This window comes from Muntiacus reevesi, chromosome 3, assembly GCF_963930625.1.
Source record: "Muntiacus reevesi chromosome 3, mMunRee1.1, whole genome shotgun sequence".
NCBI classification, from domain to species: domain Eukaryota; kingdom Metazoa; phylum Chordata; class Mammalia; order Artiodactyla; family Cervidae; genus Muntiacus; species Muntiacus reevesi.
In genome coordinates this window covers 232,689,460-232,702,930 of record NC_089251.1, presented here as the reverse complement: position 1 = coordinate 232,702,930, position 13,471 = coordinate 232,689,460, and the positions used below count along the sequence as shown (strand labels likewise).

At 35.8% G+C, this 13,471-nt stretch overlaps 1 protein-coding gene across 5 annotated transcripts in view; it reads left to right on the top strand.

Moving 5' to 3' along the window:
- The window catches only part of CCDC148 (coiled-coil domain containing 148), a 313,368-nt gene that overhangs the window by 269,264 nt on the left and 30,633 nt on the right, over positions 1-13,471 (top strand). For 4 of the 5 annotated variants that reach the window (XM_065931581.1, XM_065931580.1, XM_065931578.1 and 1 more), the window contains 3 exons: positions 1,136-1,253; positions 3,493-3,633; positions 7,436-8,214. In XM_065931581.1, the coding sequence (XP_065787653.1) occupies positions 1,136-1,253; positions 3,493-3,633; positions 7,436-7,582 (406 nt within the window). In that variant the 3' untranslated portion in view covers positions 7,583-8,214. Of the gene's footprint in view, positions 1-1,135; positions 1,254-3,492; positions 3,634-7,435; positions 8,215-13,471 lie in introns of those variants that run through there. The other variant, XM_065931579.1, reaches the window with a different exon arrangement.

Sequence of the window (13,471 nt, the reverse complement as noted above, 5' to 3'; positions counted from 1 at the left end):
GAAGCCCTGATGCTATTCAGTTCAGTTCAGTTCAGTTCAGTCGCTCAGTCGTGCTTTGCGACCCCATGAACCGGAGTACGCCAGGCCTCCCTGTCCATTACCAACTCCTGGAGTCCCCCCAAATCCATGTCCATTGAGTCGGTGATGACATCCAACCATGTCATCCTCTGTCGTCTCCTTCACATCCTGCTCTCAATCTTTCCCAGCATCAGGGTCTTTTTAAATGAGTCAGCTCTTGGCATCAGGTGGCCAAAGTATTGGAGTTTCAGCTTCAACATCAGTCCTTCCAATGAAAACCCAGGACTCATCTCCTTTAGGATGCTATAGAGGAAGTTAAATCTAAACCATCAATGGTAGAAGACAGAGCTAACTCCTTCTTCTACCTTGAGAAGGCAGGTGTCTACTGTTTCTGAAAAGGCAAATCTTATCTCTATAGTTCAGTAGAATAATAACTTGGACAAAAAGATAGCTAGGGAGGCTGCCCCAAAAGAGCAACAGAGGAGGGCCAGGTGAACCCTGGAGTATTAAAACAGGTATTTAAACGTGCTCGGTTTTAATATCTGCTGTTAAGGAGGATGGAAACAGAATGTTCAGGGAAAGTCATGTTTTTGCTGCCATCTACAGTCAATGTGCAATTTTCAAAGTTCCTTAACACAAACACACACATCCATCCAGATAGAGCATTCCTGACAAAATGAGTGACAATATAAAGTTTGGTTTAAATTCTAGTAATTGAGATACTTTGGGCATAAACCTCATGTTGTATTAAAACTTACTAGAAGACTGCTGAAATAACTCAAGAGTGAGACTGTCATCTGTCAGGTTGGATTAGCTGCAGTTGTGGCAGCTGATGATTAATACAATGATTTCAATGAAGAAGGAGCAAGATTGGATTTTACCCCATGTTTTCCTGCCCCCATGACCTGCAGTTCTGTGATTGTTATTAGAATTATTGTAAATTATATTTTATAGAAACATCCTTTTTGGTTGTGATGTGAAAAATCATCCAAAGCAAGTAAAAACAAAATGACAGTGATGTCACTTCTGAGATGACGTCTGCCCGTATGCTGCTGTCCATATCATCTCCAACATTATCATGATGTTCTTCTAACTTCCCTGTGCATTATTTTTAAAGGGTTAAATATAGACAAGAATTATTGGAAAAGCGTTTGATGGAGAAAAAAGAAGTGGCCCTTCAAGAAGCACTTGAAGAGGAAGAGAGAGAAAAGCGACTAGAAACCCTGAGGAAACAGGTGTTTTTAATTTGGAGAATTTCATGGATGGTTTAAAAAATGTTTCTAAGTGCTCTTAATAACATTATTACTAGGACTTAGTTCATGACATCTGCTATATAAAATGTAACTTCCAAATTGGGACAGCGATCTTCATTCCTGGGAATAATTAGATTTATGTTGAATTATTTTCAGTTTCTTAGCATATGAAAAGAACTTTACCAGAACCTTTAAAAAAAAAGCTCTCCCAAGATTTAAATACATCCATATTACCTCTAGTTTGTAAGCTGAATAGTATCCATTTATAGCAGTGAAACCCTGCATGTAGCTAAAGGATTTTATTCTCCTCGAAAAAAATGCGGTGGAGCTTGAGCAAGATAATCCTCCCTAGGGAAGGAACCTCTGTTTGGAAATATCTCACAGTCAACAAAAAGGTTAAAAATCACTTTTTAAAATGACTGTTTTTGTGGGGAAATAAAAGCCTCCTATTGCTTTGGCTCATAAAAGTAGACAGAAGTTTTGAAAATAGTATTGATAGACAGCAAGAGCAAGAATTTCAGACCTTAGGAAGTGTTATAAAGTAGTTTTGCTTGGTAATTTTTCAGTATTGTTAACATAACAGTGATAAGCACAACTCATTAGCTCCAGAGTCTTCTCTGATACCATTTCCTAGCTGGCAGGAAATGACTCACGGGTTCTCCTTCTATGTGGTTGGGAGTTAGCATAGAATGTTGGATATGAACTCCACCTCTGGCTTCCTTCAGAGCTGGTACAACTTGGCTTACCGCTTACTGGCAGAGGAAACTTAGGTCTTTCACTTAACATCCCTAAACTTTATTTCCTCCTCTGAAGAATGGGAATAATAGTAATAGTACCTATCTCATCCTTGGGATCGCAAAGGGTCAGACACAACTTGGTGACTGAACACAGAACAACAGCCTATGTCATTGGTTTGTAGTAATGTGCATTCACATTGTGTGAATATAAGTGTAAAGTCCTCTTCTAAATGCTCTTAGGTCTTACCTCATTTAACTCCTACCCCAACCCTATGATGTAGGAATTATTATTTTATAGAAGAGAAAATGAAGCAGCCCAGAGTTTTCCCAAAGTCACCTAGCTACTAAATGTCGATCTGAATTCAAACCACGGAAGTTAAGTTAAATGAAATAATATAAAGGAAGTGTAAATGCATACAACTATTGTATCCGTCTTTGATAAAACAGATTGTAGAAATAAATTCAAAGCATAGGAATATACATCCTGGTCATCTTAAAGTCAATGAAATTTAAATTTTCAATCATTAGCCAATAATGATATACCATGGCCTTCTAGGGACAAAATTTTTTTTTTTTTTAGGGACAAAATTTAATGTCACTATTACTAGACACATTTTGTTCAAAATATCATTTTGACAACTACAGTCCATATGATTAAGATTCTTTTTCCATCTGTGAGACCTTTGAAAGAGGAAATATCTGTGCCTGTTATCTGTAATCTGTGTTTAGAATTATAGTAAAAGACATTTTGGCTAGTAAAACCTATAATAATTAAAGTATGTTCAACCTCCAGTTATGTCATTATAATTTCTAAATGGAATTAAAAATGTCATTTTCCTATTGCTAGTTCTTGACTTTAGGAATTAGCAGGCAGGTGTTATTATGGTGGCATATAATTTACAAAATTAGTGGCTTCTTTTCATTAGGATGCAGGTTTGATTGATTTCAATTATCATAAAGGACAAGGGTATTTGAGTTAAAATAACTCTTGGAGTTTTTCAGTGGAAGGGGAAACAATGGTTTTTAACAGTCCCTGGAAATCTAGTTGCTCAATACAATGAAAACTCATCCATCTTGCTCAATAATGCTAACACACATGATTTTACCCATAAATGATATACTCTAGACTCAGCTTAATCAGATTAAATGTTCTAGAAAGCTTCATGGAGTCATTACTATGGCCATGGATTTCTAGTGGCTAGAAATCAATGTTTTCTACTTTTGGTTACTTTCTTTTTTTTTTAATTTTTTTTTCGTTTATTTTTATTTTTGGTTACTTTCAAGGCGATTGAATATGTAGGTTTTCTATATAAAATTTCCCTTGACTTTGGATCAGAACGAAATTTTTATCTAAATTTAATCATACCTGTAACTATGCAATAATAAAATTTCTTAACTTTAATGGATATTAAGCATTAATAATGTTGCCCAGAAGTAATTAGCTTGTATCTTGTTCCAAGCAGCCATGTTTTCTCTTCTTTTAGGTTGCTATTGTCGCTCAATTTGATCCTGTTAGAATGATGTCAGACACAGTGGCATCAAAAGCAAGGATGGGTATTGCAACTGAAGAAGAATTTATTCTCCAAAAGCCACTCTTCACATTGAATACATACAATGAACAGCAGGTAATTATGGAAATTAGCAAGACTGATGTAAAAGCCGTGATGATGATAAGAATTGTAGAAGTGTGTATTTTGGGTTATAAATTATTTATAATATTTATATTTAAATACCATGCATATTAGCATAAATAGCATGTAATTACTGAACAATTCTTGATATTATAAAATGTTAATAGGTGACCATAGAACAAAACACTGAAAATGTTATGAATCTGTCATTGGAAATTATTTTAATCTAAAACAATTTTATAAAGTTTTACTTTAAAGTTGTGTTAATATTGCATTTTTGTTTAAATATTTATCATATTCAGAATTTATTTAAATGCATAATATAAATCCTATTAATGAAACAATTGATGATACTGATAAGACGAAGCAGAGGGAAGCTTTCTGAAATTAAAATGAACAGAAAATAATATATCGGAGCTAATGATAAAACACTTGCTGTGGAAAAAGTATTAAGAGATTATTTAACTATTCTTAGGTGCTTCTGAATCATTTTAGTCTGTTTCTATAACTGAGAAAGGATTTTAAGAAGCTTTTTCTTTAGGTGGAAGAGAGGGAGCCAGGACATATGAATGATTGGATATCACAAAAGTTAAAGGAGAAAGTAGCTGCAAACTTAAGAAAAGCTAAATGTTTAATTATTTTAAAAGCAGGAAATTTTATACATTCATCCAATGACAAATAAATCTAATGTGCCTCTATTACGTGCTGCATACTTTGCTAGGGAATATTAATTAAAAGAACAATTTACATATTAATAGGGCAGATATTTATGGAACATATACTGTATCTGCACTGAGCCAGGTGCCAAGGCTGATCCTGAACAAGATAAACTTCTTCTGTGTGGAGAAAATGAGCAGGGGAATTGGGTTGGGAAGGAAAGTAGAATGCAGGAGAATAATGCCACTAGAGTGAGATCACCTACCTCCCTGATCGAGGGCTGAGGGCTGCAGCAGCAAAAGGAAGGGAGTGAAGACAACCCTGAATGGGAAGTCAGAGAAGGCAAAAAAGATGAACCTAAGCTCCATCTTAACTGAGGAATTTTGGCATCAGTAACAGAATTCATTCCAGATAATTTAAAAACAACAGCAAAACTGAATGGGGGAGGAATGGGCATAGGAAGAGGGGTTAATTAGAAGGTACACTAGTATCTCTAGAAGTCAAAGCAGGGAAGGCATCTGGGCTTGTAAAGAACTGAAGTCAGAAGCTGGAAAGCTTTCAGCTACCTGGGCTGAGGAAATAAGGGTTTGATCAAGCCGAAGAGGGTGAAAAGAGGTCCTTACTTGTACGTCTTCAGTGTAAGGTACATGGTAAGGGTGGGTGCTGGGAGATAAGACTGCAAACATAAATTCGGATCAGACTGTGGAAAGTATAGTAGATCTTACTTCCTAAAGACTTTTGACCTTTTAACCTATGAGCAGAGGGGAGACTTTGAAGCAAGTGAAATATATGATAAGCTTCATGTGATAGCAATGTGTCTGAATGGAAAATTGGTGTAGGTGGAGTTGGGTCCTTTGAAGATGGTGGAGACCTCATGGAAGTGGGGTGGAGTCAGGGGAGGGCGGAGAAGGGGGAGGGTGGGGTGCGGAGGCATGTATGGCTCTGGCTGAGGAGAGGATAATGAAAGTGAGGGTGATTCTAAACTAGGCAGCAAGTGATAAGCCTACACTTTGGATTAAAATCCACATCCACTGTTTGCTGGCTGTGTGAACTTGTGTAAGCTATTAACACCTTTATGTTTTGTTTACTTCATCTGTAAAACAATAATTTGTAAGTTTCTTGTGATGATTAGGATACTAAATGTCAATTGCCTAGAATATTGTCTGGCACCTAGTAGTAATTCAGTAAATTACAATCATTAGGTGGTGCTGCCATTAACCATATAAGAATACAGAAGGAAAAAAACAGACTTAGGGAGAGAGCATTTGCTTTGTTCATGTTAGGTTTAGGGTGAAGATGTCTAATACATGCTTGCAAGAAACTACTTGGCTTTCTCTGGGGAGGAGAATGGGGGAAAGGGACATCAGTATGGGAGGGAGATGTCCATTTCACTTGATATATGTTGAAAAAACAAAAAACTATGATTATGAAAATGTTTTAAACATCACACATCTGGAGCTGAGGGAGAAGTGGTGAATTGTGGAGATATTTAGGATGTCAACAGCACACAGGTGGAGCATGAATCCTTGGAAGTGGATGAAAGTGACCAGGAAGACTCTTTTGAGGCAAAAGAGAAGAAACCTAAGTCTAAGACTTAAATATTTTGCTTTGCCAACAAAAATTCTGTGTTATTCTCCATTTATATGCATTGTTGCCCCTGTCCCTGTATCTGATCAGTTGCCAAGTTCTATTGATTCTTCCCTTCATAATGTTTTGGACAGTTATCTCTCCTTTGCTACCAGCCCAATTTTAGGCATTATTACTTTATGTCTAGACAATTGTAGTAGACTCTTAAGCACTTTTTGTGCCTCTGTCTCTTGTTTGCCTGCTGCCTTAATTTATCCTGAACTTATAATCAGATTTATCTCCTTATACAACAGTTCTGATTATATTAGTTCCATGCTGAAAACAGAAACACAACCTCAGTAGCCCCCCAGACTCCGTGACTTGAACTTCAAGCCTTTAAAATTCAAGTCCTAGTCTTAGAAGTGTCCTTTTTCAGTGTTCCCCAATGGTACCAAGTACTCCACCCAAATTACCGTGATCCTAAATTGACCTATTTCATCTCTAAATTAGTATATGCCTTCCTTTCTTGCTTGATCTCTCTTCCTCCTCCACTCCCACTCCCAACGTTATAGAAGAATAAGTTGAACCTCAAAGTTAGCTCAGTTATTCTCCTTACCTGAGACCATCCTAGTCCCACTGGCACCAGGAGATGTCCCAATATGTTCTAGTACTCTTGGAGCACCCATCACATGTTGCCATGGGCTATAGTTCTCTGTGTATGTTCTTATTACCTCTGTTAGTTTAAGAGCTCCTTGAAGGAGGGGCTGCTTTCAACAGCTTATTATCCCATCCTCTAGGGGGATAATGTTCATGTAAAATGCTTCATTAGCTGAAATCTATATGTGACCACCTTTTTATCACTGCAAACAGTGTCTGTTGACATTAATATTCATAAGAAGAAATAAAGTCCAATCAGCTATAAATGAAAACAGAAGTTGAACTACTCATATGTCTATTTCCACGTAGAATCAGATTGATAGAACCATTTTCTAGTGCTGCTTGAAATAGAAATCTGGCCTTGGAAGAAAGGTTCTATTGATTGTGTTTTTCAAGTAGTAGCCATGTATTTGAATTTAACTTACATACTGCCAAGTGATGGAGAAATTAAAATGTCTGTTTAAAGACAAATATACAAGATTGTGATTTAGGGTTATTTTAATTAATGGTTGCTTATATTTTATAGTCCCAGCTAACAATAAATAACAAATCAATGATAGTACTGAAAGTAAGCTTTTTTGGTCCCATTTTTAAATAATTTTAATGTTTTATTTTGACTAATCTAGTATACAATATTCTATACATCTTATGTTGGAAACCACTGATATACTGAAAAGTGATAATGTCGAAAAATTTTGACCTTTATTTTAGTAAAAATAACCAGACGATAGTCACTGTATACACAAAATTTATTGTCATCTAGTCATCCATCTAGCAAAAACAAACTATACAGCTTGGGGAAATATGGAACTAAAAGATAAAATTTACTCCAGTAAATTTATTTGTATTATTTTATATTATTTGTATTACTTATATTATTTATATATATAATATTTATATTATTTTATTCCTACAGATAATTTCTGACCCTAGACTTCGTTTTGAGTTAGCACTCCGAGAAGCCGGACTTCATAAAACATTTTATGCCAAAGAGATATTACCAAAAATCAGTCCTCAAAAACCTCCAAGAAAGGATATGGAGTCTACTGTATTTAAAATCTAGAGTTCATCCTCAAATCCTATTATACATAAACAAGATTTTTCTTTGAATACATTTATATGGATAATAATAATTACTTTCAAATTATCAGATGTAGAAGTCGTAGCATCTATTAATCTATTGTCTTTCTTTTATGATTTTTAGAATTTTATGCACTATTTTCCAATCTCTTTTTATGTTTAATAGTACTAAATTCTCCAAAGACTATGGAACTTAATTATGACACATCTGGAACATATATTATCATTTAGTAAATTGTATTTTGGAGGTTCCATTATCCCATGAAAAGAGCTCAAAATAGCTATTTGCAAGAATCACAATTTATGCTATTGTTACCTAATAATGTTCATTTCTGCTTGTTATTTCAGAATTTGACTTTTTAATTTATGGAAGTTTCATTGTCATTAATACTTCTATTATTTCTCCATTATTATAAGAGTAGACTCAACCTTTCTCTAAATTTAGAAATCAGATTGGTTTACCATGTTTACTGCAAACCAATCATCCAAACAATTTCACTTTGTAAATTAGCCTGTAAGAATAAATTAGAAATTAGAAATAGCAGTTCAAGCATAGGGATATCTGTTCGGCTTGGGAAAATGTATTTGTATGGTTGTTTGGGAGGAATGTTTTAAAACTTAGAATGCTATCAAAATTTCCATGTTTTCAATTAAATTTCTGGATGATTTTATAGGAAGGAAGTGTTTCAAATAAAACTCAAGTGTAAGTTTTTGCTATTTCTGAACAATCACACAAATAGAAGTAGCTGGTGCTACATAGCAGGAGATAGTGACACCATAGATCTGATGCTTGTGGTTATGATGAAAATATTAGTTGAAGTTTGGCCAGCAGCCTTGATATGTTCTGGCTATGCCCAGACTCAGACCTTATTGACTTTCTCTGTTTTTTTTTTTTTTTTTTTTAACTTTCTCTGTTTTTAAAAATAGTTTTAATAATAGTTACACTTACTGAGCACAAGCTGTGTGCTCAGTACCATATATATACTTTGCATATAATGTCTTATTTGACCATCATAACAACGTTATAAAATTGTCATTCTCATTTTATGGTTAAAGAAATAGATTCAAGAAGGTAAAATAATATGCCATATGTCCATTGTTTTGCAAACTGTGGGTCATTAAATCAATCTAGTGAGTCCTGATCAGTAAGTAGTTTTTAAATGACACACACACAAAAAGCATAAGCTGAAATCCACATGTAATTTGAGTTTCATCACCTCTAAATTCCACAAGAATTTGTCTTGCTTGGTTATGCTCTTTCTCTCCTATATTTTCAAGTTTTCCTTCAGCATATACCCATGCTTGAATAAATCCCACTTTAAAAACTGATCTCCATTAACCTCACATTTCCCCCTAGCTACCAGGCTGTTTCTCTGCTCCTCCTCTTAGGTAAACTTCTTCAAGGAGCTACCTCCTGGTATTTAGTTGTCTTCTCACTTTCTAGTTGTGGCTTCCATGGTGGCTCAGATGGTGAAGAATCTGCCCACAATACAGCAGACCCAGTTTTGATCTCTGGGTCAGGAAGAACCCATGGAGAAGGGAATGGCTACCCACTCCAGTGTTCTTGCCATGAACAGAGGAGCAGATAGTTGGACACAACTGAATGACTAACACTTTCACTTTTTTCACTTCACTTTCTAGTTACTGTCACTTGTCCTGAGTTAGCTTTTCCTTCACTCACCACTGGCAATGCTCTTAGCAAGGTCACTGGTGAACTCCATACTGACAAATTCGATGCCCATTTTCTGTCATCATCTTACTGACTTCATGGCAGCATTACAACCACCCCATCTTGAAACATGTTCCTCTCTTGGCTTCTATGACACCAATCTGCTTTACCTTCGACTTCCTTAGTCTCTTCTCAAACGTTTTTGCTGACTCCTCCATGTCCATCAATCTCTTAAGTTTTGGAGAACTGTCAGATTAGACCTTCTACCTCTTTCTTTATTGTTGAATCACCCAAGGGATGATCCTTAAAAACACTATATTTTGATTATAATTATTTGAATTATTCCTGTGCAATCATAACTATTGTTCATACCCATAACATTTTGTAATCCCAAAATGAAATTCTGTAGTCATCCAAAAGAACTTTCCATTGATCTCTGCTAGCTGCTGGTAACCACTATTCTACTTTCTCTTTCTGTGAATTTGCCTATTTTTACTTCAGTTCAGTTGCTCACTCCTGTTTGACTTTCTGTGATCCCTGGACTGCAGCATGCCAGGCTTTCCTGTCCATCACCAACTCCCAGAACTTGCTCAATCTCATGTCCATCAAGTTGGTGATGCCATCCAATCATCTCATCCTCTGTCGTCCCCTCCTCCTCCTGCCCTCAATCTTTCCCAGCATCAGGGTCTTTTCTAACGAGCCATCTCTTCACATCAGGTGGCCAAAGTATTGGAGTTTCAGCTTCAACATCAATCCTTCCAATGAACACCCAGTACTGATCTCCTTTAGGATGGACTGGTTGGATCTCCTTGCAGTCCAAGGGACTCTAAAGAGTCTTCTCCAGCACCGCAGGTCAAAAGCATCAATTCTTTAGCACTCAGCTTTCTCTATGGTCCAATTCTCACATCCATACATAACTACTAGAAAAACCATAGCTTTAACTAGGTGGATCTTTGTCAGCAAAGTAATGTCTCTGCTTCTCAATATGCCATCTAGGCTTGTCATAGCCTTTTTTTCTAAGGAGCAAGCATCTATTAATTTCATGACTGCAGTCACCATCTGCAGAGATTTTGGAGCCCAAGAAAACAAAATCTCTCACTGTTTCCACGTATATTTGCCATGAAGTGATGGGACCAGATGCCATGATCTTAGTTTTCTGAATGTTGAGTTTTAAGCCAACTTTTTCACTCTCCTCTTTCACTTTCATCAAGAGGCTCTTTAGTTCCTCTTCACTTTCTGCTATAAGGGTGGTGTTATCTGCATATCTGAGGTTATTGATATTTCTCCCAGCAATTTTGATTCCAGCTTGTGTTTCATCCAGCCTGGTGTTTCTCATGGTATACTCTGCTTATAAGTTAAATAAGCAGGGTGACAATATACAGCCTTAACGTACTCCTTTTCCTATTTGGAACCAGTCTGTTGTTCCATGTCCAGTTCTAACTGCTGCTTCTTAACCTGTATACAGATTTCTCAGGAGGCAGGTAAGGTGGTCTGGTATTTCCATCTTTTTAAGAATTTTCCAGGGTTTGTTTTGGTTCACACAGTCAAAGGCTTTGGCATAGTCAATAAAGCAGAAGTAGATATTTTTCTGGAACTGTCTTGCTTTTTCAATGATCCAATGGATGCTGTCTATTTGATCTCTGGTTCCTCTGCCTTTTCTAAATCCAACTTGTACATCTGGAAGTTAGTTCTTGGTTCACATACTGTTGAAGCCTGGCTTGGAGAATTTTGAGCATTACTTTGCTAGTGTGTGAGATGAGTGCAATTGTGCGGTAGTTTGAACATTCTTTGGCATTGCCTTTCTTTGGGGTCAAAATGAAAACTGACCTTTTCCAGTCCTGTGGCCACTGCTGAGTTTTCCAAATTGGTATTTCATATAATTTAAATTATAAAGTATTCATTCTTTTGTGAATGGCTTATTTCGCTTACCATCATGCTTTAAAAATTCATCCATGCCGTAGCATGTATAGAATTTCATTCCTTTTCTAGGCTGAATAGTATATACCACTTTTTAAGACCATATTTTGTTCATGTCTCAGTGAACAGCTGGTATGTTTTCTCCTTTTGACTATCATGAATATGGCTTCTTTGAATATTGGTACACAAATATCTGTTCACACCCCTTGCTTTTAATTCTTTTGAGTATATTCCCAGAAGTAGAATCACTGGATGGTATAGTAATTCTATGTTTAATTTCTTGAAAATTGGTCAAACTGTTTTCCATAGCAGCTGTTTCTTTTTTTATTCCCGACAGCAGTGTACAAGGTTTCCAATGTCTTCACATCCTCTACAGCTCTCTAGCACTGGTTTTGTTGTTGATTTGTTTTTACCAGCCATCCTAATAGATGTGAATTGGTATCTTGTTGTGGTTTAGATTCACATTTACTTAATTATTAGTGACATTAAGCATTTTTTAATATGCTTATTTGACCATTTGTATGTCTTATTTGAAGAAATGTCCATTGAAATCCTTAGGCCATTGTTTTTGTTCCTTTTAGTTAACCTCGTTTCTGAAAAGTTTTTCTTCTCTTAAGAATTTTTTCTGCGACTGTATCACCTAATTTCTGAGTTTTCCAATTCTGATTATTATTTTTTATCTTGTATTATTTTCATTATTTTGTTAATTTTTAGATTATAATTCTAATCTGTCTTATGCTTATGTCTTTCTGTGTTCATTCCTGATCTGTAGGGATGTTATTCTGCTTCTTAATCTGTTTTTTCCTCTTAGTGTTAAGATCTGATCCTTTTATTTTTCCTTTTATATTTGAAATGAGGTTTTTCTTAACTTTCAGATGTGGATGTGACCTAAGATATTTCCTCTAACTTCACAGTTCTAGAGTTTTTTGTTGTGTTTATGCAACATTTTAAAAAAAATTTACAGCTTATTTTCTAGAGATTTATCTACCTGCCTTCCCTTATTTTATCTGAACCTGCTATTTCCTTTGACTGTTATTCCTGTGCTACTTACTTTGGATTCTCTTTGCAGAAGTTTTCTCGTTATTGTGAGACTTTGTCCTAGAAGTGAGTTTTGACTTGTTAGTCTGGGAATTCATGGGACCCAGACTTCTCTGGCTCCTTTAGACTTTACTGTAAACTCCTATATTCATTTATTATTAGAGAGTATAAAACTCCAGTTTTAGCTGAAGTTTCCAATAAATACTTCTTGACTCTTTTAGGGTTCTCAAGTCCATTTGATACACCTGATTTCTTCTGTCATGCAAAGATGGTACATTGCAGTCTTTTAACTCTCAATGGTTTACTCCCTGTCCATTCCTGTTTTGCAGTATATGGCAATATCTTGTCACCTACTAGTAAAGATTATCACCATGGTTTTTGGCTTTGTTCTATTTATTTCTGTTTCTGTTTATAAAATAATTTGTAGAGATTCAAAAACTACTCAAAAACATAGATTTTCTGTTTCCCAAAATCCCTTCAAACTGAACTCTTGATCCTACCTGTCTTTCCTGCACTAAACATGTTTCTCCCTCAAGCCACCCCCATCAAAGTAATGATAACACCATCCACCACCTTACACAAACCTGAAATCTGGTTGCCACTCATGATGCTATGCCCTGCATTCTCACTTCTAATACTGCATCTGTCAAGACCTATTATCCTTCTAGTTCCAACAATGGAACCATACTGCCAATGGAGAATATTTGCAATGATTTTTGGCTTCCTGGCCTCACCATTCTCACAATTGGGGAATACCCCATATTATGCATTCATCTTCCAGAGTAGAGGCTAGAGACTCAATTTCCCCAGGCTCTCATGGTATACTATGTGGCAATGAAATACACCCATTTGATACTTCACTGTTAAGAGAGCTGTGTGAGAAAGCAAGAATCTACTTTCTGGCAAGGGTGGTAATGAAAGCTCTCAGCTTGGGGTAGAATAATTGCATAGCTTTTATTATTTATTTTAACTACAGACATACTTCATGTTATAGTTCTTTATTGTGCTTCACAGATATTGTGTTTTTGTTTGTTTGTTTTACAAAACTGAAAGTGTGTGGCAACCCTGCATCAAGCAAGTCTATTGGTGGGATTTTTACAATATTTGCTTGTTTGTGGCTATGTTTCACACTTTGGTAGTCTTCAAAATACTTCAAATATTATTGTTATACTTGTGGTGGTGTTCTGTACTCAGTGATCTCTGATATGACTATTGTAATTTTTTAACACCATGCCCTTATAATACGGG